The sequence below is a fragment of the Fistularia commersonii genome, chromosome 14 (assembly GCF_037954325.1).
Source record: "Fistularia commersonii isolate RoL2024-O1a breed Wild chromosome 14, RoL_Fcom_v1.0, whole genome shotgun sequence".
NCBI classification, from domain to species: domain Eukaryota; kingdom Metazoa; phylum Chordata; class Actinopteri; order Syngnathiformes; family Fistulariidae; genus Fistularia; species Fistularia commersonii.
In genome coordinates, this window is record NC_141297.1 from 1,952,259 (window position 1) to 1,979,757 (window position 27,499).

The 27,499-nt window shown below is 42.3% G+C and overlaps 1 protein-coding gene across 3 annotated transcripts in view; it reads right to left on the reverse strand.

Annotated features, from left to right (window-relative positions):
- Positions 1-8,834: 8,834 nt before the first annotated feature.
- The window catches only part of LOC147226862 (metabotropic glutamate receptor 4-like), a 274,699-nt gene continuing 256,034 nt past the window's right edge, over positions 8,835-27,499 (reverse strand). For 2 of the 3 annotated variants that reach the window (XM_086159582.1, XM_086159584.1), the window contains 3 exons: positions 26,248-27,183; positions 16,386-16,632; positions 8,835-11,702 (listed from right to left, as the gene is read on the reverse strand). In XM_086159582.1, coding sequence (XP_086015708.1) covers positions 11,653-11,702; positions 16,386-16,632; positions 26,248-27,183 — 1,233 coding nt within the window. In that variant the 3' untranslated portion in view covers positions 8,835-11,652. Of the gene's footprint in view, positions 11,703-15,367; positions 15,414-16,385; positions 16,633-26,247; positions 27,184-27,499 lie in introns of all 3 variants that reach the window. The other variant, XM_086159583.1, reaches the window with a different exon arrangement.

Consider the following 27,499-nt stretch of genomic DNA (forward strand, 5'->3'; position numbering starts at 1 on the left):
TCGCTCCAGAGCGTTTTGTCAACATTATGGGTTTTAGAGAAACTCGAAATTGCAAGAGAATTTGCACGTACGTCATGTAAATTCGGCGAGCTGTTTTACGTACGTGTACATATTAAACTGCGACGTCATTGACGCACAGGTAGAGAAGAAGCGGAGTGACTTTTTTAGCCAATCAGAATGCAGAACACGATGCACGATGCAAATCCGTGAAGTAGCGAAACCTTGAAAAGTAAAGCGCGTTATAGCGAGGGATCGCTGTAATGCAACACAGAAACAAAAATGTCATACATTCTGGATTCATTACAAATCAACTGAAATATTGCAAGCCTTTTGTTATTTTAATATTGCTGATTATGGCGTACATCTTAAGAAAACTCAAAAGATCCTATCTCAAAATATTAGAATATCATGAAAACGTAATATTTGTTTTTTTTTTATTGCATTACAGAAGATAAAGAACTTTATCACAACATTCTAATTTTCTAAGACAGTCCTGTAGAAATGGGAAAATATTTTATCTTATAATGTATAATTTATATTGAAAATTAATATCATACTCATTAATACTATCATATTAATATTATGTAATAATTCGTATTAATCATAATATTAATGTATTATTTTTAATAATATATACTTTCTTAATATATAACAAGTATTTTAAATCAATATTGAATTAACTCCTTTTGTTTCCTCTTTCCTTTTGTTTAATTTTGTATGAATGATTACATGAAAAATAATGTCAGTACATTTATATGATCACTCATGATTTTAAAGTTGAAATAAAATTCCAAATAAAATAAGTATTGAAATTGCAATTTTTTTTCATTTTGCTGAATTAACATGATACCTTTGTTGCCCACGCATAAAAATTAAAGAGGGCCCGCCACACCTGTTCTAATTTTTAATATTATATAATATTTATAATAATTATGATGACAATTTTTCGGGTAGCACGGTCGTCTTCGGAATTGAATATTCCCGGTTCGATTCCCGGTGCACCGAAGTTTCTGTTAGCATGATACCGAACCGCTAGCTGCTCCCCTGGCGCTGGTGGACGCTTCATCCATGATGAGCTAATTGCAGAGAACAAATTTCCCGAGAGGGATTAATAAAGTATTAATTATCATATTGTCAACATGATGGGTTTCTCTCTCCGAAATTGACCCGGGAGGCTTTTGTCGCTTGTTTACAGACTGTCGCCGTTAGCGACCCGCTAACATAGTTTGCCACAGCATGTTCAAGAAACATCGCACGATGCGATAGCGTCACCCAAATCACGAACATACATGTCATTCGTGGCGACCGGTGTTTTCACGTCGACCTCGACGGCCCGCCGTCCCGAGACCGCGAATCCTAAGACAGGATGAAGAGCGCCGTCCTCAGGCGGAGCGCAAAGTCACAACAAATCACGCCGTCGCGAGGAACACTCTCACGGCTGGTGATCACTGAATATCAGCCAAAAACAACTACACTCGGGAGCAGATGGGAATATCTCCGTGATCTGTGGTATGTTTTCGTATGGATTAGCGGTGCGGCTTATGTGAATTAGCTGCGGTGAGATGTTCCCATGCCGAGGGCCTGTTCGGTCCAAGAGACCTCATCAACTCAAAGATCAGCGAGCGGTCAATAAATTGGAGTCAGTGTTCTTGGCGTCGGTATCTCCAATGAACTAAGTCGGTATATTCAATATTTTCAAAACCGTCTCGAACCTCCTTGAGTATCCACCCCTGTGATGCTAGCGCTACCGCCCTCTTTTGCTAGGTGTACCCATCGGACCTTGTTTCCCGTTGCGCTCACATGGAGAAAGTACCTCAAGGCGCCATTTTAGCCGCCGTTCGCCTTCCACAATGTGAGATACCGCTGAGGCTCCTCCATCCAAAACTAGAAAACCTCCCCTGCTCTACCTGAGTGGAGAGGAGATAGGAACCTGGTTGGATCATTTTGGTTTCTGATTAAAGTGCATTCCAGCCGTCGCGTCGATCTCAGTGCCGAAACGATCCGTTTGTTTTGATCGCCGGTTATTACAAGAGCTGGAGGCGGCGGAGGTGAAGACGTTGAGGTTCTCTTTGGAAGCGAGGGGATCGGGAACCAGTCCCATGACAGGGACCATAAATCCTGTGGACGGGTACAGAGGAGGAGATGGTGAAGATCTGGGTTGCAGGAGGTCTGGAGGAGATTTATGGAGGCAGAGAAAGAGGACATGAAGTTAGTTGGTGTGAGAGAAGAGGGTTAGATGGAGGAAGGTGGCGACCCCTGAAGGGAGAGAAGATTACCGGAGCCTTGATTTCCTTTCTGCAGTGATTTTATATGAGAATCGACCAATCAGCCTTGTCCGGCAGCGCAATGCCAATGTCACGTCCAGGACTGGAATCAAAGTTTGTTCTTATTTTTTTTTCATTTTATAACTTTCCCCGGCCCGACACCCTAAAAATGTCACCGAGCTTTGCCTCCATGGTGGATCCGTTCTCATTTCCCGGACACTTTGAAGCCGTCGCACTCCTTGTGTTTGCTTTGTTCGTCCAAATATTTTCCGATCTTCTTTTCACCGTGTCGTTTTTTTTTTCTTTTTCTTTTTTGGAGACGGCTGATTCCTAACTTTGAGGGTCAAAGCTGTGTCACGAACATACGACTCCACAGTGACATTTGGTTTCCCTAAATGGAGAAAAGGAATCAAATCCTAGCTTGAGAAACATTTGTCTTGAAGGAATTGAACGTTGTATTTCTAGCCTTACACACCACTTGATCAGCGCTTTTCAGTTATTTTCTGTTTGGAAGAAGAAAACATTTCACATCCCTTCACCACCACCACTCTCTGCCGCAACTATAAATGGTATCATTTGTCGATAAAATGGTTCTATGTACACCTCCGCACGACATTGTATCCTTATTAACAGTAAAGATAAGAAAAAAAGAACTTGCTACAAAGAATAGCTTATTAGCATCGCCGGTTTACTGAAGTCGCTTTCACAAAACGGGATGATTGTTGCAAATAATCGGCATGTTTTCGCTGAAAAAACTCAAGCGGCTTATTATCGTGATAAGGGTGTAATGTCTTTGGGTGACGTCTTCATTTATTTGGCTCCATGCCGTCCGCTGACAACAGTTTCAGACACGGTAAACACACCGGTGAAGCCAAGCGCTACATACGCTTGTCATATTTCCTCGTCTTAGCTTTCGGGTAACTTTGGTTTGTCTCATTATCTCCATCTCACCGCTTTTTTTATCATCCCTGTTAAATATTTTTCCATGGTGCCTCCTGAGGGTTTGTTCAATGCACTTCATATCTCCTGCTCAGTGCTTTGTCCGTGCGTGCTCGGTACAAAAAACGCTTTTTCACATTGTGAGCTACCTCTCAAATGACAATTTGAAAATGATCTACCTCCACTAAAAATGCTGAATGCTTTCTTTTTATTAATATATACCTCACAATAGATGTTTGCGGATCTTGCATAACTGCATGCACCCTTATGAGGCACTACAACGGAGTACTTTTTTTTGGTAAATACCTTTTTCTGACGACTTGAATTGAGTCGGCAGCATAGTTGAAGTTAGCTGTGAGAAAAATGACTGCTGGGATTTTAGTTCCTTCACCTTTTTCCTTCTCAACTCACTTTTCGGAAGGAAGTCAGGGCTGTCGTTTATATGAACGGTCTAAATATGCCGCTCCGCATTTCCCTTTTTCGGAAAAGCGCTGGCAGGCCGGCAGATCAGGCGAACGCACTTTGAAAAAGACATAGTAAAAGAAAAAGTCCACCTCCCATTCCGCATGGAAGTGGTACGTTTTAGTCTTTTTACTTGGTCCGGCTCCATCGCTCATTTTTATACCCATAAGTTCAGAAGACATAAATTGGAGGCTAACTGGCTAGCTTGCTAGAACGCGCCGTAATGTGCACATGCGCGGTGACGCCTGTAAGAAAAGGTCAGATTGGACAGACCGACTGTCAGTTAAGTGACAATTTCATAGTGAGGCTGATAAGGTGACATCTACGTTTTAATGCCATGCGATGTACACACACTACATTACATTACATTACATTAAATTATAGTCATTTGGCAGACGCTTTTATCCAAAGCGACTGACAAAAAGTGCAATTCAGTCACTGAAGATCCGAAGTACCAGTTGGAAGTCGGAAGTGACCACTCGCCCAAATAGCCATCTCAGAACCATGTGCATACATACATTCATTTCACTTTTTTTTTTTTTTTTTTTCTTCTGGTGCGATTAGTAGGGTAGTGCTTGGTGAAGAGGTATGTTTTCAGCTCACGGCGAAAGATGGGCGGCGACCCCGCTGTTCGGACCTTTTTCAGGAGTTCTTTCCACCACAGAAGAACCGAGACCAGTTGGATCGGCAGCCGGGGGCTCTGAGTGATGGTTTGGACGGTCGCCCGGAGGTGGCAGATCGGAAGGGGACGGGTAGGGACATGTAGCTTAATAATAATAATAATAATAATAATAATAATACATGGGACTTTTTATAGCGCTTTTCATGACACTCAAAGACGCTTCACAAGTAAAAAGCAGAAGGAACAGAACATACACAGAATTATTGGGAAGAAGTCCATGATTGCAGAGTGTGGCGATGAGCGCCAGTCCAGGGACGAGCTGGAGGAGCTTGTCGTGTCGTGCTGCTGTGAGGAGGCAAGTGCTGGAGCTGGATGTCGGAGATGGATTTTTGGTGGAGGGAGAGATGGTGGAGCAGGAGGAGCAAGAAGATTTCGGCCGATGGAAATGCCGTCTTGCTAGGCGCCATCGGGATCCGGAGTTTCGAGAGCCCAGCTAGCCAGCCAGCCGGCTCAGGTTGCCGGCTAGCTAGCCAGCTAGCCAGCTCAGGTCACCGTCGAGATCCAGAGTTTCGAGAGGCTAGCCGGCTAGCTAGCCAGCCAGCCTGCCTGCACAGGTCGCCGTTGGGATCTGGAGTTTCGAGAGGCTAGCTAGCCAGACAGCCGGCTCAGGTCGGCAAGCTAGTTTGGTAGCTTGCTGGAGATTGTCCAGGTGAGCCTTTGTCTTTGGTTTGGTTGATTGGTTGGAGAGCGGGAAGCGGCAGCCAAACGCGCCAGCGTCCTCCCGCCCGCCATCTTGCCTTGACCATATCCCGGAGATAAGACGGGGCTGTTCCATTCTTCGTCCGATAGGTTGAGCACCAGGGTCTTGAACTTGATGCGGGCGGCTACTGGAAGCCAGTGAAGGGACATAAGAAGGGGAGTTGTGTGGGAGACATTGGGACGTTTAAACAGCAGGCGGGCTGCCGCTTTCAGAAGGAACTCCAGAGGCCTGATGGTCACCGCTGGGGTACCAACAAGGAGGGAGTTAAGAGTCGTCCAGACGAGAGATGACTAGAGCCTGGATGTGATTGACCGGTAGATCGCGATCGACCTGTTGGGCGCACCTGCCCCACACTATGGAGCTAACAGCACACCATAAGTATGTTACCCTGGGGTCACACTATTTGAGAAGCAATACCCTGGATTGAAATCAAGTACCTACATGTATGCATGTGTGATCCAATCCTCAGGTTTCTGGCAGTGGGTCTTTCTTGGCGCAGGGGCTGGATTCAAAGATTCAAGAGATTTAAAGCGTTTATGGTCACATGTACATCGAGATCGTAAAATTCCTACTTTGCTGCCCGCAGTGCGTTGGGATATGTGCTGGTACAAGAGTGTGAACATTGTTGTAAATATGATTCTAGACATGAATGTGAACATTGCAACAGAACAGTGAGCAGAATCCAGTGCAATGAGATGTTTGAGTGCAGCTTTTTGTGCAACTCACAAAGTGCAAGTGCGAGGATGAGCGCAATTTGTGTGCAAATGAAGTTGCGGTCGACTCGTGCAGGGAGAAGAGTGACCGTCTGATGGCAGTCGGGTCGAAAGAGTTCTTTAATCGTGCCGTTCTACCTTTCGACCGTCCTTGGAACATTCCTGGTTACGTTCCCCGGCTCCTCTTAGCGTGTCGTTGCACAAGACACTGAACCCCTAACTGTTTCCACGGCAACCAGCTGCCCACGGCCCATCCACGATGAGATAAGATAACATACCGTATATTTCGGACTGTAAGTCGCACTGTTTTCCATGGTTTGGCTTTTCCTGCGACTTAAACTAAAGTGCGACTTATATATCAAATCATACAATTTAATTTCACATGTTTGTTATTTTCATGCTGAAGCTTAATTGTTATAATTGTTTTAATATAGATAAGGTTTAATCAGCAAATCGTCCGCTCGTACATTACACCGTAACTTCAGGGTGAAATGTCTATTCTTGGTCTCTGATTGAACAAATACATTTTTCCCAAAAAATTACATGATTTTTTGGCTGGTGCAACTTATACTTATAACATGGAAGCAGCAGCAAAAATAACAATATTAACCAATATAAATATAAATAGAAGAAACAAGTAAAAGGATGAAGACAACAAGGGTAAAAATACGACAGACGACAGAATGGCAGCAAAAATGCAGAAAGAATTTCCTGCAAGAGATTTATAACTATAATAATAATAATAATAATGATAATATCTAAAATGAATTCTTATTTTCCCGGACCTGGACGGTGAAGGTGTTTTGCCGAATTGCACGGAGATCCAAACAGGCCGTGAGATTTATTTGGAAACCAAACTTTCTTCTTGCAACTTAAAAGAAAAAAAAATGAAGCTATCTTTTATTATGACAGTGCATTTTAAAAAAAAAAAAAAAAATCTGAATTGCTTTTCGATTGAACGGAGGTAAAATTGCAGCAGGGAAGGAAATGTTTCATTAGAATTTGAAAAATGAAAGGTTCCAGCCGTGGAAATCTCAGAAGGAAAGAAGTGAATTTTTGCAAAAAGTGCTTTCTTGCTAATCGTAAGGCACCATTTGGAAAACAAGAGGCTAATGATGGCGTCCCGTCGCTGATCGCCTCGGTAACGGTTTAAACCCGGTCGTAAAGCCAAGATAAAGACGGTTTCACATTCTCTTCTTTCACTTCGGATTGGATCGTAATTCTGTCAGCTTTTATAGACGGTATGATATTTTCTCCATCTGCTCAAGGTCTGCGCTGCAGGTGGAGCTCAGCCCATCGATCCGCGATAAAATTGAATCTAAGGTTGCGCTTCGCGATTATTGGTAAAAACGACGGGGGGAAAAGATGCGATTGAAGGTCTTCTCTAAGACTTGTCCTGCATTCAGCCATCAGTGTAATATCACAGAAATGAGTTAAGAGAAACCAAAGATAAATACAACTATGTAAAATACTATCTATATACTACATATGTGCGTGCGTGTGTGTGCGTGTGTGTGTGTGTGTGTGTGTGTATGGACGAATAAAGGTTTTCTGATTCTCATTAGTCCGGGAAAAATGTGAGGGCTAGTATCTATATATATATACACGTGTGTGTGTGAGTGTGTGTGTACGCGCACATATTTATATATGCACACATATACACACAGACACACACGCACATATATGTATATATGCGTGTATATATACACACGTAAATCTCTGAATATACTTCTATACGTATTATATTTGTATATATAAGTATATACACATATATACTTGTGTATATACCCTGTATATATATATATATACACACGCACACGTAGTGTATGTATGTATCCGTATACATATGTATATATACACACACGTATATGTGTGTGTGTATATATATATATATATATATATATATATATATATATATATATTTATGTATATACAATTTTGTTAAAGTAAAAATCTTAATAAAATTGAAAAGAAAAATTTGAGAAAAAGAAGATAATTATATGTAATAATATGTAGGTATATTGTGTATATTAATCAATAAAATTACATTTTAAATTTCAAAATGTAATTTTATTGTATTATATACACAAGTATAATAATATAATTATTATACACAAGTATATTGTTAATTATACACACATATATATATATATATATATATATACACACACAAATATGTGTGTGTGTGTGTGTGTTTGTGTATACAGTGTATATGTGTGTGTATATACAAATGTGTATGGATACATATATATATATGTATGTGTTTATTTTTATATATATAGATATATATATCTATATATATCTATATATAGATATATATAAAATAAAAAGTAAATGCAATAAAAAATATGAGAAAAAGAAGATAATTTTAAATATATATATATATATATATATATATATATATATATATATATATATATATATATATGTATAATTCTTTTTACAAATTTTAATTTCAAAATTTAAAATTTAACTTTATCAATTGCCAATTTGGTTACCAGATGGTTAAAAAGTGCCCCTTGTGTGTGGCGTCCGTGCTGGCAAACAACAGATTTTCATCTCGATCCCAACGTTTCCCAACGTTATCGAATCCATCAGCCGACGTGTCGGATCTCCGTCACCCCGAGTGGGACTTCAGTTTTCAACAAGCACAGATATGCATAAATGATGTCCTTTGGAACTCATACCGAAGTGTGATAATCTGGTAATTATTTTCAGGATTATCTTAATAATCACTCATGCAATAAATGATCCAGTTATAGGAGAAAACAGTTCTTTTCTAAATTTCCCCTCAGTCCGAGCTGAGTTACGACACCTTGCTGCAAAATAAAGGGGTTTCTTCCTCTTCCACCAAGACTATCTTGTAAATAAGATAAACTTTATTGATCCCCAGAGGGGAAATTCGGATCGTCCAGGATTGCTTCGGTTTTGTCCCGCACTTATTAGACATGAGATCCTTTGGACTTTTTAATTTGTGTGAAAATCTCACAGGACTAAAATTCCTAATATTTGCTTCAACCTTGTCCTTTTTCTGACGGTGGTTTCCCTGAAAAGATTGTGATGAAGGGGGCGTCGGTGAAACATTTGCTTTTATTTTGTAATGAATCGCTAGACACTGTAGAAAGAACCAAAAAAAAAACAGGAAAATTAGCAAAACAATCTTTAATTAGAAATATCTTGTATAAAAATGAACATGCTCTACACATTTTTTTTTTTTTCCTCTGTAGATAATTCATAGATATCCAGGCACTGTAATTATCTTTTTTTTTTTTTTCTTCCCGTATATATATTCTTTTTTTCTTTTTTAATAATTAAGTACATAAAGCAGACATGGTCAATCCATTTTAATAACATACATTAACTTGCCATTTAACTTCAGTCAGCACTTACATATTTCTATTTTGTCACACAGACGGTGTTTTTAGAAAAATAATATAGGGATTGTGGCCAGAACAAAAAAAAGAGCATTAAATTGTCATATTCACAAACACAAACAAACAATCCCACAAACAATACTTAATCAAACGATGAGGGAAAAACAACATTTGCGGTTACACCTTAGATTTTTTTTTTTTTTTTTTTTTTTCGTTGAAGCTGAGAGCCGAGAGAGCCGTCATTTAAACCAAAATGTCATTTATTTATAATCCTCCGCAGTAGTTTTCCTTCTGGACATCACAGCTTTCCATCAAATTGACTGGTTATGAATTTTTGACATGCAACATACACATTTTGGCATTTCTGAAGAGAACACGTAACGTGGCTAATTCCAGAATCACTGTTTATGCTGAGTACTTTAGCAGCTCGAGACAGAAATGGAGTTCACACACTTAGATATTGTACACCGAGTCTTATTTGTCCGCCTGGAAATCACGCAAAGCAAAAACCACCGTGAAGGATCCATGACGATGGAATGGCAGGAGGAAGATAAACGTTACGAGGCACAAAAATGAAGGCACTGGCCCTTATTTATCCAGCAGTCGATACGAAATGATATGTGAAGAAAGAGACCCTTTCCGGAGGTTTTAAGTAGAGAAACCTGAGATGTCATTTTGGTTCACTTTGAACCGCCAGTTGTGAAAACATCAGGATTCTTTACCGCTTTACCCGGTTCGGCAGGAGATACTTTTTGCACCTGATGCGGACCAACGCTGGAGAATCACTGTGCCGAATCAATGGAGAAGTGACTTCTATAAAAGGAAATCTGAAAAAAAAAAAAAATCTGAAAAGGCTGCGGCTCACTTTTGCATGATACTTGATAGGTAGTGCGGAAAAAAAAAAAAAAAAAATCAAAAACGGATATGTAAATGTGTGAGAATTATTGAAACGCATGAGGTAACAAAGTTGGAACTTTTGATAGATACCGTTATCTGGATGGAGCCACATTTAAGAGTCATTATGCTCAATCGCTGCAATAGTTTCATTTTAGTTTCAAAGTTCTCGGATTAAAAAAGAAAAAAAATCCAATTTTTTTTTTTTTTGATATCGTAAGAAACACTTAGTCTACGTGCCCTGTATGAAGACTGCGATGTAAATCAGTTCCTACAAGAATGAAATATGTCCTAGGAGTCCTTTCAGGCTTTGAATATTGCTAAAAAATACAAGCATGTCAAAGTATAAGTTAAAGGAACACCGGAAAACCTATTTCAGTCGTGATGCGAGAAGGTCCCTGGTTGGATCCTGGTGGAACTCCTCGGTGAAACGGTGAATCTGTAAGCGGTCCTACGATTGACCGACGACCTCTCGGCCAATAACAGGCTCCAAGCGGCGCCGATAACGAACCGACCGACGGTTGAGAAAGCAAAAGCGTCCACCTTGGAACGTGTTGCCGCCGTCCAAGCGGCCGACTTGGTTTAAAAAGCTTCAACAAGCACAAGATAAATAAGGGCCATTACATCAGAAATGATCGGAGGATTCTCTGACAAGTCTCCGAGTCCCGGCTGACATTTATAACCATGACTTTAGGTTTTATTCGCCTCGTTTTCTGTTTATCGGTTTTTCTGGAGCGGAGGGTTGTTACGTGGATAATGGTCCATGATGACATCTCACTGTGAATGACAACCATGACAAATGTTGCATTCTATTGAGGTTGACAGCACAGCACAGTATAAGTGATGCTCCCACAAGCATGCTCTGGGACTGTACATTAGGTTTGCCAAAATGACATTATTATGAAACATTAATTAAAAAAGAAAAAAAAAAATGGAACGGCCCGCTGTGTCGTTTTCCAGGTTCTTAACGGGTTTTTGTAGAAATACAGAATGGACTGTCCTGTCGTAAGGCATGTAAAGTTTGAAGAAGCTTTAAAACGCTTGATCATCCAAGTCACCCCAAAAAAAAAAAAAAAAAAACAAAAACTAAAAATCATGATTACATTTTTACACTTTTTTTTTTTTTTTTTTTAACTGCGTTACACTTTCTCCCCCCCCCGTTTCTATGTAAATGAGACAAATGGTTCGGCCCGGGAGGGAGCTGAGATCCTGTGCTAAACACCGTAGAAGGAAAACTTACTGTCGGCTCCAGGCGGTTCAACCGGCTTCACCCCGGAATGTCACCGTTTTCGACAACTCCTCAGAAGGGGTGGGAAGAGGAGAATCCATTGTCCCGACTTTCTTTCTTTCTTTCTTTCTTTCTTTCTTTCTCCGGCGACCTTCTAATTTCTTCGTAAATGTCGGCACTCGTAAGCCTTTTTTTTTTTTTACCTGATTCTCTAGAAAAATATGACATCCTTTTCTATTTACGGAGTGACAAATTACCATCTTTCCACCCCAGTTCCCATTTGCTGCAGCAGCTTGGAAGTCCTCCAGTGTTTCCCCCCCCCCACCGGTATTCTCCGGAATCAGGTGACGTCTCCCCAGGCTGGACCCCGTTGAGCTCCGGCGCTTTGTCTCTGTCTTATATGGCATGGTTACTGTAGCTTATGTACGTCTGCTTGGAGGCCAGAACTACAAGCAAAGGCGGAGCGGAGAGAGAAATGTTAAAGATCTTCAAGGTAGGAGTCAAATCGATGGAGCTGCAGTGCAACTGGAAGTCTGTGATTGCATACAGGGTTCGGAGAAGGGTTTTTTTTTTTTTTTTTTTTTTAGTCTCACCGTTTTCATTGGAAAGAAATTGACATTCTTCGATATTTCAAGTTTTTTTTTCGGTGACAGCCACCTGTTTTTTTTTCTAGACCAGGAGTCGGCAACCCGTAACACCCAAAGAGCCATTTTGGACCCGGTTTCCTTGGAAAAGAAAACTGGGAGCCGCAATTCCTTTTTTTAAAGTCTAAAATAAAGGTACCACTGTATATATTGCTTTTTATTACCTTTACACTTTGTATAAACAAGTGTGTAATGTGTTGCTTCTGAAATTCACACCGTATTATGGAGAAAATTAAAGTTTATTTATGTAATTTATGTAATTTTATTTATGCTTTTTATTACCTTTACACTTTGTATAAATAAGCGTGTAGTGTGTTGCTTCTGAAATTCACAAAGTATTACGGAGAAAATTAAATTTTATTTATGTAATGAACTCATTTTGAGCTTCGGGCTTTCAGAACGTGTAGCGGAGCCTTGACCTGAATTTTAAAAATAAATCAGGAAAAAAAAATCACTGTGTCAGTAAACAATAAAAAATATATATTTGCAAAATATCTTCATAAGTATTTATTTTACCTGGTTTATGGGACTTCTGCTCGGGACTTTACCGGCCGGCGGGTATACCGGCTTCCGTGAGTGTGACGTTATTTTGAGCGGCGAAAAATAATAAATATAATTTTATTTAATATTTCAAGATCACAATAATCTTCCAACTTAGAACTAAAAGTTAAAAAAAGGAATTAACACAAATGAAATACACTTCAATTAAATATTTATGATATATTTTCCCAAACCACTCGGAGCCGCGGGTTGCCGACCCCCTGACCTCGACCCTCTCGTAGTTGTTTATACGTATATTCTTATTTATTCTTTTATTTATTCGTTTATTCTTTCTCTTCCCGGCTTGGAAATGGGAACGACTGGAGGAGTTTCAGGTCCAAGTTGCCCCGAGGTGCAGGAACCCGGTATGACCACAGACCCAGGAAGAAAATGACCATTTCAGAAAGTGACTTTTAATCAGATGAATTATTACCAAACTGCCCAAATCTCCGAAAATAGAAAATAAACATATATAACCATGTTTTACTTTCAGCATTCATAACAGCACAAGTGTCAGCTATTTGATAGCTATCAGTGAATTTGTGGGAATCTTCATGTTGTTTTCCTCGCAGCTGACTCTGAATAAAGTACATTTATAAAATCTGCAAAAGATTTACTGTCATTTCCGGACTATTGAGCGCACCTGAATATAAGCCGCACCGCCTAAAAATAAATAACAAAATAAATCTATGTGTGCACATATAGGCCGCTCTAAGCTGCAGGTGTCCACGTTGTTACATGAGATATTCACACAGAAACATTTTTTTTCTTACTTTTAATTAACTATATACCGCTTTTTTCTGAACAGTGGTTGTAACACGGCTGATGAAAAGGATTAATGATAAATAACACGATAACTTTTTAATGTCGGACGCCTGGCTAGATGTGAGAAGTTGTTTATTTTCTACAGCAGGTTAAGAATGGAAATCTTAAATATGAAGTACTGTATTTCTGGACTATTGGGCGCACCTGAATATAAGCCGCACCGGCTAAAAATAACAAAATAAATCTACGTGTACATATATAGGCCGCATTTGTCTATCAGCTGCAGTTGTCCACGTTGTTACATGAGATACTTATACAGAATTTTTTTTTTTAACTTTTAATTAGATATATACCTTTTTTTCTGAAAAGTGGTTGTAACACAGCTGATGAAAAGGATTAATAATAAATGTCATGATAATTTTTTAATTTCAGACGCCTGGCTAGATGTGAGAAGTTGTTTATTTTCTGCAGCAGGTCAAGAATGGAAATCTTAAATATGAAGTACTGTAATTTCTGGACTATTGGGCGCACCTGAATATAAGCCGCACCGGCTAAAAATAACAAAATAAATCTACGTGTACATATATAGGCCGCATTTGTCTATCAGCTGCAGTTGTCCACGTTGTTACATGAGATATTTATACAGAATTTTTTTTTTTTACTTTTAATTAGATATATACCTTTTTTTCTGAAAAGTGGTTGTAACACAGCTGATGAAAAGGATTAATAATAAATATCATGATAACTTTTTAATGTCGGACGCCTGGCTAGATGTGAGAAGTTGTTTATTTTCTGCAGCAGGTCAAGAATGGAAACCTTAAATATGAAGTACTGTAATTTCTGGACTATTGGGCGCACCTGAATATAAGCCGCACCGGCTAAAAATAACTAAATAAATCTATGTGTACATATATAAGCCGCGCTTGTCTACAAGCCGCAGGTGTCCACGCTGTTACATGAGATAATTACAAAGAAACATTTTACTTTAAATTACCGGTAACATCCACAAGTATGCACTGGAAATGCTTTTCTTCCCGATCTCGGTCTTCCACCTTCGCACTAAAACCGTTAAAGTCGTCCTCAGAATTTCACGGTAATCCGATGTGACGGGGCTAAATGTTTTGGTCGGCGTGAAGCTCGTTTCTCCCCAAAAAAATCCATAAATTACCTGCATCGTCGTTTAAGCCGTCGTGTGGAAAAATTAGCGGCTTAAAGTCCGGAAATGACGGCAGATTAAAAGTCCAATGCAGCCGAGATCATTCAGGTTAGCCGATGCCGTCGATGTTTGATAGCATGATTTAAGGATAGCAAGTCAGCCGTGAAGAAAACAGATACGACAGATAACCAGAGGACAAAACTAGTGTGGTAACGACCAGGGTGATCCGTAACAAGCCCAAACAGCCATACCTGTGTGCCTGTGAACATACGTGTTTAGATAGTGAACATGCTTGGCGGTGGTGGAGATCATACTACCAATCTGCCAATCTCCCCGCTGCAGCCTCGGCTGATTGAATATGTCAGAGGGGGTTGAAACCAATCAGATAACAGCTAAAAAGCAAGAGCAGGAGCAAAAAAAAAAAAAAAAAAAAAAAGTGTCTCGGGGATGAGATGTGTGATGGTTTCAGTATATTTGTCAGCGGCGATTCTCGCCATCTCATCCGGAGCGTCTCCTCCGAAAGATAAATGAACCTGATTTGAATATTTATACGCTGCGAGGCCAAAGATAAAGAATAGATGGTCCAGAAAAAATTGATGCCGGCAGACCCATCTGTCTTTTCTCGTCGGGTCATGTTGTTGTTGTTGTTGTTGTTGTTGTGCCATCGCCACCAATTTTTTTTTTTTTTTTGTCGAGAAATAAATTAGAAGGGACATCACGGCTATCATTTGTCTCCTGCACTCAGGCAGAGTGGTGTCATCTTCCCACGTTAGCAGGCTTTTCCATGCTGATTTGGCCATTTTACAAAACCACACACCAGTATAAACTCCCCCCCCCCACCAAAAAAAAAAAAAAAAACGGACTCCCGTTGGTTCCGGTGTGGTTTTGCGAGGGCTGCGATCCCACGTTCGGGTCGCCGTGTTTCAGCCAAAGCGGTTCAGGTAAGGTGGGGGGTCGGGTGGGGGTGGGATAGGAAGCAAGGGGTTCTCGACGCTCTTTAATTTACCTTCCGGTCTACAGTCTCTCACCGTGTTCCCCTCCCTCAACACAGTCTGACACATAAGGCATAAAGAACAGTGGTTAGAGCTACAAGTCAAAGCGAAAAAAGGGGCAGAAGAAGAAGAAGAAGAAGCGGCGGCGGCGGCGAACGGGGGGGGGGTTTCGACTCCATTCCCGAGGCTGAGGAGGGCGGGCGTGGAAGTGTGGGCAGGCTTGTTTGTCTCAGCACGAATAAATTTGTACTGTTGAGCTTGTCAAGATTATCAGGGCTGTCAGTAATCGCAACACGCAGGGTTGTGTGATTTAAGCTCCCTCCTCCCCCCCCCCCGCACACATGGGGAAAGCCTATTCATGCACTTTATCTTTATCTTCGTGATTGAAATATCCTCCCTACATGCTGCTACCCGTCCTCTATTTTTTTTGTTTCTTATGAAATCAGAAGAGTGTGGGCGCCCGGCATGATTCACAAATCCAGCACAGGAAGACTTCTTGCAAATGGAACACTCTTTTTTTTTTTTTTTTCCTGTACTGGTTTGAAAAATGTAGGATTAATCGGGTTAAGCGTTACTTCCCTACCTTTTTTGTCCTCTAATGAGATTGCGCTCCACTGTGTCGCTTATGGAGAAGATAAAACGTCCTAATATAGAAAACATGATTGGATTTAACCTATTCTAAGTAATACATAGGCCCCGCAACATTAGTTTGCTTTGCGACTGATTAATGAAAGTTATTACACGTGGTTAATTAATAATCCCATTCTAGCAAAAGGTTAAATTAAAAATACTCCTCGCCCGTTTATTTCTGAAACAACCGTCACGGCGCATTTTCCCACTGGAAGCCGGAGCGCAACCCATTTCAGCCGGCACAGAAACAGCACATCTCATACCTTATTCAGGAGGCTAATGCTAGGAAAAATGGACGCCGAAGTCAGAAATTCCTAAAAAAATTCAAATTCAGCAGAAATTAATTCAGCTGCAATCGGTCAGCTGGAAGCGGCGTACTTTTTCCGGAGCCGTAATACTAACCTTGAGTTTCGAGACTCTCACAGAGTTCAGACTTGGCCTCCCCGTTTGGCCTCAGGCCGCCTTTCGGGTTGAACTTGTTGGACATGGTGGCGGCGGTCACCACCGCCTTCAGGCTGCGCTTGCGCTTTGGCACGTTCTGCTCTGGATGGAAGAGCACCACGTAAACCTTGGGCATGTAGAGCATCCCCAGGGAGACGGACGCGCTCAGGCTCACGGAGATGGTCAGAGTCGTCGTCTGGATGTACATCTGGAAAGCGGCGGAGACAAACGCAAGCGTGGATATTTTTGCAAGAAAAACAGGACAAAGAATGATGTGAAACGAAAGGTGAATTTAATCGAAATAGCAATTCTTGGGCGGACCTTTACATGGTGCTCGGTGGTATTCGGTGGTTAGTCCACTATCTGACTCTACTAGGTTTGTGATGTGCTGCTTCATTAACCCCGAGGGCGACCTTATATTTTTGATATATAACTCATCCGTCCACTCTGCTGCTTCAAACCGCCGACTGAGAATTTTATTCCTTCAGAAGCTGGTGGCAGCTGGGCAGTAGATACCTGCATGTGGCTCCATGCGGCAAATATAGCAGAGGTATTTTCTACAGCGTATTTAAGTCAGCACATTAAACAATTTGTGATTATCATTCTTGAGCTCCGACGCAGTTCGGTCCACCGGGTCGATGCAGAGGACAGAGCAGGTGGTGGAACGATGTACTGATTGCTGGAGCAGGAATTTAGAGCCGCTACCAAAGTAGAAGCATAAGGTTGAGTTGTTGTGAGACTTCTGAAAAATTGGAGCTGTGATTTAGATAAATGAATTAAATGCAGGGCAGGCATGGTGGCGCAGGGGATGGTACTTCAACTTCACGGCAAGAAGGTCCAAAAGTATTCAGTGGAAGCTCTGAATTGTGGTTGTATGTTTATATATGGACCTGGGTGAGCCTGGTTTGTTGCTCAACACCTTTAGCCTATCGCCCAATGACTATAGTCTATCGCCCAATACTTAAGCCTTTTGCCCAATGTATTAAGCTGAATGCCCAATGACTAGCCTAGCGCCCAATGACTGTAGCCTAGCGCCCAATGGCTTAAGGCGAGCGCCCAATGACTGTAGCCTAGCGCCCAATGACTTTCGCCTATTGCCCAATAATTTAGCCTATCACCCAATGACTTTAGCCTATCACCCAATGACTTTAGCCTATCGCCCAATAATTTAACCTATCGCCCAATGACTTTAGCCTATCGCCCGATACTTTAGCCTATCGCCCAATGTATAATTTTTTTTTTTTTACTTATGAAGCGTCTTTGAGTGTCATGAAAAGCGCTATAAAAATCCCATGTATTATTATTATTATTATTATAATGCCGATTGCCCAATGACTGTAGCCTATCTCTCACTGACTTCAGCCTATCGCCCAATGACTTTAGCCTATCGCCCAATACTTTAGCCTTTTGCCCAATGTATTAAGCCAATCGCCCAATGACTGTAGCCTAGGGCCAAATGACTGTAGTCTAGGGCCCAATGACTGTAGCCTAGCGCCCAATGACTGTAGCCTAGCGCCCAATGACTGTAGCCTAGCGCCCAATGACTGTAGCCTAGCGCCCAATGACTTAGTCTACCTCCCGATGACTTAAACCTATTGCCCAGTAATTTAGCCAAGCGCCCAATGACTTTAGCCTATCGCCCAGTGACTTAGTCTACCTCCCAATGAAAGGCTCGAGCAGCCTCATGACCGTGACGGCAGGATAAATGATATCGATAATGTATAAATGAATGAATAATTTAAGGCATCACGACAAACACCAAAGACCCACAAATGAAGCCATAAGATCGGTGATTACATCAACGTTATCTTTTACTTCAGAGCTTTATTAACCGTTAGCACTGCATCGTAGCCGCTACATTCCTAAGATATTTGTGTCGGTCTCCGCTCCTTTTTTTTTTTTTTCTTTCTCCTTTCCCGCCTGTGTCTGGTGACCATCCTTCAAACAGATTAGCCCGAGGTTTTTCTCTGACATTACATTTGCAGACATCACAAATGACTGAGTCATTTGGCACGGGGAATGGCCAAAGGGCGCCGCACTGCCACCGCGTCAACATTTATAAACTCTGTTTCCCAACGCGCCGAAATGACACATGTTGTTTTCACGTCAGGAGGCCGTACAAGCGTTTGTTTTTCAAGATGCTGACAGATTATTAGCGAACTTTACAGCAAGCAGCATCTAAACTGTATACAAGTAAATCGTAGTATTAATCACACCGCATGTATAATCGTGAAAACAAACGATACAAGCTACACATGGGGATGTTTTTCCGTGGAACATTGAGGTATCTTGTATCTTGAAGATGTCTTTATGGACTGGAGTTGATAGTGTTTTGTTCCGTCACGCCGCAAACGGCTCACGTGGTGAATCCTCTGGCTCGTTGTAATCTTTCTCAGATTGCTCGTGGCCGCGGCGAGGCTCAAAAATATCGCTACCCCTATTCGGACAGAGTCGAGACCCTTGTCCACTTCCATCTGCTGCGGTGACATAAATTTCCGTTGACAACCCGCGATGATTGCCAATCTGCTCCGTCGGAACGGGAGGGGGGGGCAAAGCGCAGGACAGAAACCGACCCATTATAGTTTCTTTCACGTGGGATTGCTCTTTTTTTTTTTTTTTTTTTTTTTTCTTCTCCACGACGTTCATCATCAAACCCCTTTGTGTGTCCACCTGCCAAACCTACACACACACTTGTGTAACTTCTCTAAATCATTATCCTTTCACACTTAAGGTTTGTTTACATGAATGTTGCGTATGGAAATAGCCGCGGCACTGCTAACATACTTCCCAAAGTATGGTAGCAGTTTCCGAGTAACAAAGCAACCACTAGGGGGCAGTGCAGTGTTCGCTTTCAGGTTCAGAGTTCGGAACTTTTTCACACAACAGAAAACAACAAAAAATGAAACGAATGATACAAATTTTGATACAAATTGATACAAAAGTGACAATTCCGTTTTTACACCGATGCCACATTTTCTTCTTTTTGGTTCTTGTCACTGGTCGCACTTGCGCAGCTCTGCAACATCGCCCCCTTGAGGCCGCCGGTGGTACTGCTACCGCGGAAACTGAGCGAATTAAACACGAAATGAACGCAGATGACGGACAGCTTATTTAACATTAAGCAGAATTGAGCCTGTGATGTAAATACACTGGTGAACACTAAAACGCATCCTAGATCTGAATGAATGAAATATTCGTACTAAATACCGTAATTTCCGGACGATCAGCCGCGACCTTTTTCACGTAAACAACGATGCGGCTAATATATGACGTTTTTTGGGTGGGGGACGCTAACGAGCCTCATTCCGCTAAAACGTTTATCCTCGTCACATCGGACCGATGAAATGACCGGGAAATTCGGAGTCCGTTCGACTCCGACACTGAAGAAGACGACTTTGACGGTTTTAGCGCGCAGGAGGAAGCCCGAGATAGCGTCGGCTAGCCCAGGGGTCGGCAACCCGCGGCTCTTTCATCTTTACACTGCAGCTCCGAGTGGCTTGGGAAAATAAATTATAAATATTTGATTGAAGTATATTGCACTTGTGTTAATTCCTTTTTTTTAACTTTTAGTTCTAAGTTGGAAGATTATTGTGATCTTGAAATATTAAATAAAATAACATTTATTATTTTTCGCCGCTCAAAATAACGTCACACTCGCGGAAGCCGGTAAAGTCCCGATTTGCAGATGCTGTGCGCAGAAGTTCAGGAGCAGAAGTCCCATAAACCAGGTAAAATAAATATTTATGAAGATATTTTGCAAATATTTATTTTTTATTGTTTACTGACACAGTGATTTTTTTTTCCTGATTTATTTTTAAAATTCAGGTCAAGGCTCCGCTACACGCTCTGAAAGCCCAAAGCTCAAAATGACTTCATTACATAAATAAAAAAAAATTAATTTTCTCTGTCATACTTTGTGAATTTCAGAAGCAACACACTACACACTTGTTTATACAAAGTGTAAAGGTAATAAAAAGCAATATATACAGTGGTACCTTTATTTTAGACGTCAAAAAAGTAATTGCGGCTCCCAGTGTTTTCTTTTCCGAGGAAACCGGGTCCAAATGGCTCTTTGGGTGTCAGGGGTTGCCGACCCCTGGTCTAGCCGGTGCGGCTTATATAGAGGTGCGCCCAATAGTCCAAAAAATATGGTACTTTATTCTTTACAAAGCTGAATGTGCTGACAACAAAATCACGCAAAAACGATGAATGGAAAACACATTTATGAACACATGGAGGTCTGGATTGGGAAGTGGGAAAACACACTACAGGCTGAACCAACAAGTCAAAACGAATCAGTTTTGCTTCTTAAACGGACAGTTTGTTTCACACACGTGTGTTACATCGTGTTGTTTAAGTGTTTTGGATATTTTGGATCGCGACGGTTTGTCACGGTTGGGTGGAAAATGTTATTTCCACCGTTCAGGTCTTGCATGAGGGGAAAAATAGAAATATAAGTTGCATCTTTTTTCTTGCAGGCTGCGTTTAGCAGTACATGTCTTGAAAGGCCGCATTCTCCGCATCCTTGAATTCTTTGTCAACCAGTCGACATCACACACACACACACACACACACACAACCGGAGTCTGTCAGCTACTCTCTGTTGACGAGCGGCGTTATCTAAAAACGCTGTTTAGAATTGTGCTGATTGTTTCATAGCGTCACGCAGCGTAAAGGTGAACAGCATAACAAGGGTCTCGGTATTCTTTACAAAGAGGCGCGTTGAGATAACGGAGCTTTTCCGCAAGAGTTTTCCCGATAAATAAATTAAACGCGTTTAAATTACAGAAATCGAATTCCAGTTTGGCCACAAAGACAAATACGTCGATTGCGGTTCCTCCACGTTCTGAAACTAATGGAGGGTTTTCACATTAACTAATGCTCTTCTTTGCTTCTCCAACCAGCAAGTCTGCCGACAACGTCCTCCCCTTGTTCTACACGGGTTCGCCTCAGTTCCCCTCCTTGTCGAATAATTATTATTCCTCGTTTGACATCTTCGTCCTCTCTTGGGAGAGGAAGACGCTCTGTATGCCGGCCACAGAAATGTCCTTGTTATTTAAGAAAAGACACCACCACCACCGTCGTCATCATCTCTCGGCCGCCTCTGCCTTGTCATGTTATCCAGATTGCTTATTATTTTGTCATTCCTGTAAAAATATCACCCCGGGGTCCGACACATGACTTACAGGGCAACCTTTTTGTTATTTTTGGACCTTCGTTTTTGTCTCGACGATCCCTTTAAAACCCTGGAGTCGGTCGATGGTGAACTTCTGCGTTTTTTTTTTTTTTTGTTTTTCCCCGATTTTCCATCCGTTCCAGACGGTGTTCGCTCATCAGTTTGACAGAAAATTCCCTCCGTCCACTTTGACGGCAAAGTAAATCGTTTCATTACGTGCGGTAATCTGCAAAACGATAAGCCGGGCAGAAGTAATGGAAATAACAGCGGTATTGATTAGCTTCCACCGCGGTGGCTCTATTATCTCTATATTTTTTTTAATGTTGCCTTGTAATTAAATGTCACGCTGCGGTCCTCCTCCGACGCGGCGCTGAAACACACTTCGGCTTTTGAAGCCGCGACGTTCGTCTTCGTCTCGCGGCTTGTTTTCTGCGTTCGGACCTTATTTTGGAGGCGAGGCGTTCTGATTGGTTGATGTGCTAAACTCTTATTTTATGCTTCGGCCAGGCAGAAAAACACAAAAATCGGAAATTCTGCAACAATTCTTCCCCCGTGGATTTGCAGCAAGCGAGCGAGCGGGAAAAGGTCTATAAACGCTTTCCGATCAGTCAAGCGATGATGGCCTCATTAAACTAAATACTTTAGTAAAAGTCAGTGTCTCTTTTCCCAAATGACAGTGACCCCGGCAGCCCTCATCTGCACCCTCTCCGCCAACCAAAACATCTTCTGTGTTTTAATTAATGTCTCATTCGCCTCACCTTGACCTTCTCGGGGTACGAGCTATCTGGCTCATTAACAAACTCCTGGAACATTTCTCTTGCCTGGTCACATCCGTTCGCATTTTTTGGGTTTTACCGGCACGTCTCCCCTGACAGCGTCCGACGCAACCGGTATTTTGACCGGTATGTTGTTGCGTTCAGCCATTTTCCACAAAAAAAAAAAACCCTCAGAACATTTATTCATTCGTCTTCTTTTCCTTTCGGCTTTTCCCTTAAAGTCAACCTCCTCCAACTAGGAGTCTCTGTATAATCAATCATTTATCCATTCATTCCTGATCTTTAAACTCCTGGAGTCCAACAACCGTTCACGCATGTCCAGGTAATTTATGGACTCGATTTGCGTGTTTTTGGATTAATTTATCCATCGGTTCTCTACCACCTATCCTGCACTTGAGGTCGTGGGAGACGATACCAGCTGTCATCGTGCAAGAGGCCTCATATGGAGATGTAAAACCATTCACTCTATTATTTTATTATCTTATTTTCCGGACTATACGTCGCTCCGGAGTGCAAGTCGCACCAGCCATAAAATGTGTAATAAAGAATGAAAAAACATATATAAGTCGCACTGAGGTATAAGTTGCATTTTTGGGGGGGAAATTTATTTGATAAAATCCAACACCAAGAATAGACATTTCATCTTGAAAGGCAATTTAAAATAAAAATAGAATAGAGAACAACAGGCTGAACAAGTAAAACCTATATGACGCATAAACAACGGACTGAGAACGTGCCTGCTAGGCTATGCTAACGTAACATATCACGGTAAGAGTCATTCAAAATAACTTTAGCATATAGCACATGCTACAACCAAACAATCGGTGTCGCTCTTAATCACTAAATCCAACGAAATCTTCCTCTTCGGTATCACTTCTGAACAACTCCGCCAACTCCGAAGGTAGACAACACGCCGCTTCCTCTTCTACCGGTACGTCGCTACGTCAGAGTCATCATCACTTGTAGTTCCAATTATTCCAGCCTTTCTGAATCCTGTCAGGATGGTGTTCTTGCTCTGATAGAGAGGCGATTGCGTTGCCTGAAGCGGTAACACCAGGAAAGTCCTCCTGCAAACTCACTTATATTCATCTCCTTGGCAACTACCTGGGAGTGAAGACGCAACCGTCCTGTTGACAAGCCTCTCCCGGCAGCACCTTGTTCAAGCACCATGTGTGAACTCGTTCCTCTAGCCGTGGCCAGCTAGCTTTTAGCCCGCGATTAGCTTTTGTATTTTCCTTCATTTCAGTAAGAGTAACCTCCGCTTTTCGCCAGTCCCTTACAAGTTTCTCACTAACTTCAAACTTTCTTTCTGCTGCTCGATCGACGTTTTCAGCTGCATATTTCACTCCTTCCGACTTGTAACCTGCAGAATATGATTTTCTTTTCGGTGCCATTTTTGTTCAGCCCTTCTCAGCTGTTTTTATAAGTTACTGCGAATGTTGAAATGATCCATTTTCATAGGTACAGAAGTAGCAGGGAGCATCTTTTTCCACGAAGCACTTCTGCCATGACCCGCCCCTGCTCCAGAGTATAAGTCGCACCCCCGGCCAAACTATGAAAAACACTGCGACTTATAGTCCGGAAAATACGGTAAACTGTATTTTGCAGACCATAAGGCGGTCTCTTCAATTCTGCTTCGGAAGTGTGTCTCTTAATAGGTGCCATTTTTGGGGGTGTTCATACACACAAATGTATAGAAATATTCTTTTGAACAAGTCTGTGCCGGTGTTACAAAAAGTAGCGGAGGTAAGCGTACTACATACTGTTCCCTGATTGGTTTATGGTTGCCAGCGATAGCGGACACCTGACGTTAGCGTGAGGTTGGAACAACGTTGTATTCCAGCACTACATAACTAGTTATCTAACGATGTCTAACGTTGCAATCCAAATTCAACCAAGGACCGATTTTAACACGACGTCCCCGTGTCAGGTGGGGACGCTCCGACAATCAATCGAGCAGAGCGGTTTTGTCGCCCACCCAAGTTGCACTAAAACATTCTTAAAGATATTTGAGGCGCAGTGTGACGCATAAAATTGGTCGGAGGTCAATAAGCACTACAAGAATTCAAACGTAAGACACACCAGATTTTTGAGAAAATTTAAGGATTTAAAGTGCGCCTTATAGTGTGAAAAATATGGTGCGCCTTATAGTGAGAAAAATATGGTGCGCCTTATAATGTGAAAAATATGGTGCGCCTTATAGTGAGAAAAATATGGTGCGCCTTATAGTGTGAAAAATATGGTGCGCCTTATAGTGTGAAAAATACGGTGCTTTTATTCAACCCTTTCGGGAAATTCCTTCTCTGCATTTAACCCATCGTGGATGAACCATGAAGGCGGCGCCAAGGGAACACTTAGCGCTTCGCTCAACAACACTTCGACTGGCTCGGAGGAGCCGGGAGTCAAACCAGGAATGTTCGGTTCCAAGGACGACCAATTTTTCCAAATTTTTCTCCATGGGTTTGCACTGTGGGAGGAACCAGGAGGAAACCCATGCAGAAGCCAGTAGAGCATACAGCCTCCACACCGAAAGACTCCTTATCAGAATCCAAGCATGGACCTTCTTGCCGTGATGAGATAGCCTAGACCAGAACGCGTTCCAAAGCCCTTAGATCAGGTACATTTGAAAATCGACAGCGATTTCTCAAATAAACACTCAAAGGTTCCTCACACAGAAAGGACAATTATGCCTTTCTTTGCGGAACTCGAAGTGAAGTATTGGTATACAACAATAAACGCGACCATTTTCTTCCCGTTGCAAGCGGCATACGGAACAGCTTTCAGTGCAACGCTGGCGAGCCTTTTCGCGTTCAGTGGCCTCTTAAGATACGTTCACTTTATATACTAATTCCTTTAAGATATGAACCGCAATTCAAGGAAATTGTATCCTGGAAAAAAAAAATGATACGAGAATGAGAAAATCAAAATACGATTTTTGCGCTGTAGGTGCCAAGCGAGCTCCCGCTAGTTGAATACGCTTCATGATGCCGCCACATTTTTTTAAATCACATTGAAGAACGCCTCAAGCCATTTAATCAGAAGTAGTTAGTACAGTACATATCCGGTGTGGTGCTACTCATTTTATATCTTTGTGCTTTTTTTGTACTTTTTTAAAAAAATCATTATGGGCCCTAAAAGAGAGTGTATGTATCTACCGTAATTTCCGGACGATAAGCCGCGGCTTTTTTCACGTAAACGACGGTGCAGCTAATATATGGAGGGGGGGGGATGAGCTTCACGCCGCTAAAACATTTATCCTCGTCACATTGGACCGATGAAATGACCGAGTCTGTTCAACTCGGACACCGAAGAAGACGACTATTTCGGTTTTAGTGCGCAGGAGGAAGCCCAAGATACTGATCGGCTAGCCGGTGCGGCTCATACTGAGGTGCGCTCAATGGTCCAGAAATTATGGTTTATGGTTCTGGGTTGAGTGGCCACTTCTTACTTCTGTCTACTGGTGCTTCGGATCTTCGGTGACTGAATTGTACTTTTTGTAAGTTGCTTTGGATAAAAGCGTCTGCCAAATGACGACCACCCCCAAAACTGGCATTGCGACTACATCCACGTGCGATATACGTGGTGCTTCGCTTTTATTTTGTGCTTAATGTTCATAGAAAGCATCTTCTTTCTGGGTTCACCACTTGCTTTTCATCCTTGGGGGCTAGTAGGGTAGTGCTCGGTGAAGAGGTATGTTTTCAGCTCAGGGCGAAAGATGGGCAGATCTGACCTTTTTCGGGAGTTCGTCCCACCACCGAGGAGCCGAGACCGGTTGGATGCTCGGAAAAAAGCATTGAAGATCAACATAGGTACCCACTTCCGGAAGCGATTCGTTTCTTAAGGTACTTCCGTAATTCCATCTGGCGCTTACCTTTTCTGCTGATTGCGAGGTTCCGAAGAAGATGGGGATGAAGGCCAGCCATACGATGCAGGTGGTGTACATGGTGAAGCCGATGGGTTTGGCTTCGTTAAATGTCTCGGGAACCCCTCTGGTCTTGATGGCATAAACCGTGCAGGTCACCATCAGCAGCATGCTGTAACCCAGCAGACAGATGAGGGACAGATCCGATATATCGCATTTTAGAACTCCTCGGGCCATTTCGGGATTGGCCGTGCGCTGGTCCTCGTAGTCGATGATAGCCTGCGACGGGTCGACGCCGAACCAGATACACACCCCGAGGAGCTGGACCGATATCAGGCTGAAGGTGATGACTAACTGAGAGGCCGGGGAGATGAATCGAGGGGCGCTGACCGACATCTTGCCCTGCTCGAAAATTCTGTAGATCCGATTGGTCTTGGTGAGCAGCGCCGCGTAGCTGATGCTCATACCCAGGCCCAGGAAAATCCTTCTCAGCGAGCAGATGACCACATCCGGAGTGGAGATCATGAGGAACGTCGTAGCGTAGCAAAGAAAGATACCCGTCAGGAGTACGTAGCTCAGCTCCCGCCCGGATGCCTTCACGATGGGCGTGTCGTTGTAGCGTACGAAGGTGACGACCACGAACAGGGTCGCCATTATACCGAGGACGGCGATGAGAACGGGGATGACCGCCCACGGCGAGCTCCACTCCAGCTTGACGATGGGGATGGTCACGCAGCCGGTGTGGTTCTCGTTCGGTCGCAAATCAAATCGACACATCTTGCAGGTGTAAGTGTCCGCCTGGTACTGGTAACCGTCGCAGTTCTCGCAGTGCCAACAACACGGGATTCCCTTCACCGTCTTCTTGCGCTGGCCAGGACGGCAGGGTTGGCTGCATATCGATGACGGGACTTCCGGTGATCCGCCGGGCCACTGCATCTGATCTGTCTGGAGGGGAAAAAAAAGGGAACGAGAAGAGAAAAATGAGCCAAAACATACATAGACACGTTCTGTCTTAGTCTGAATTGAAAAGTGTTGAATCGGATTTTCAGGATCGGTTTTGTAACAAGTCATGCTGCGATTTACTGAAAATTCCTACTTGAAATGAAATGCTCTCCTCGCATAAAATATTTTGGACGATGACTATTCACGCCGAGCTCGATGAGTGAAGAAGCCATGAATGGGCTTTTCACGACGTGCGAGAGAAATCCAAGGGAAATAACTTTTTGAGGAATTCTGCTGCCGCTTTGTATACTGAGATGAT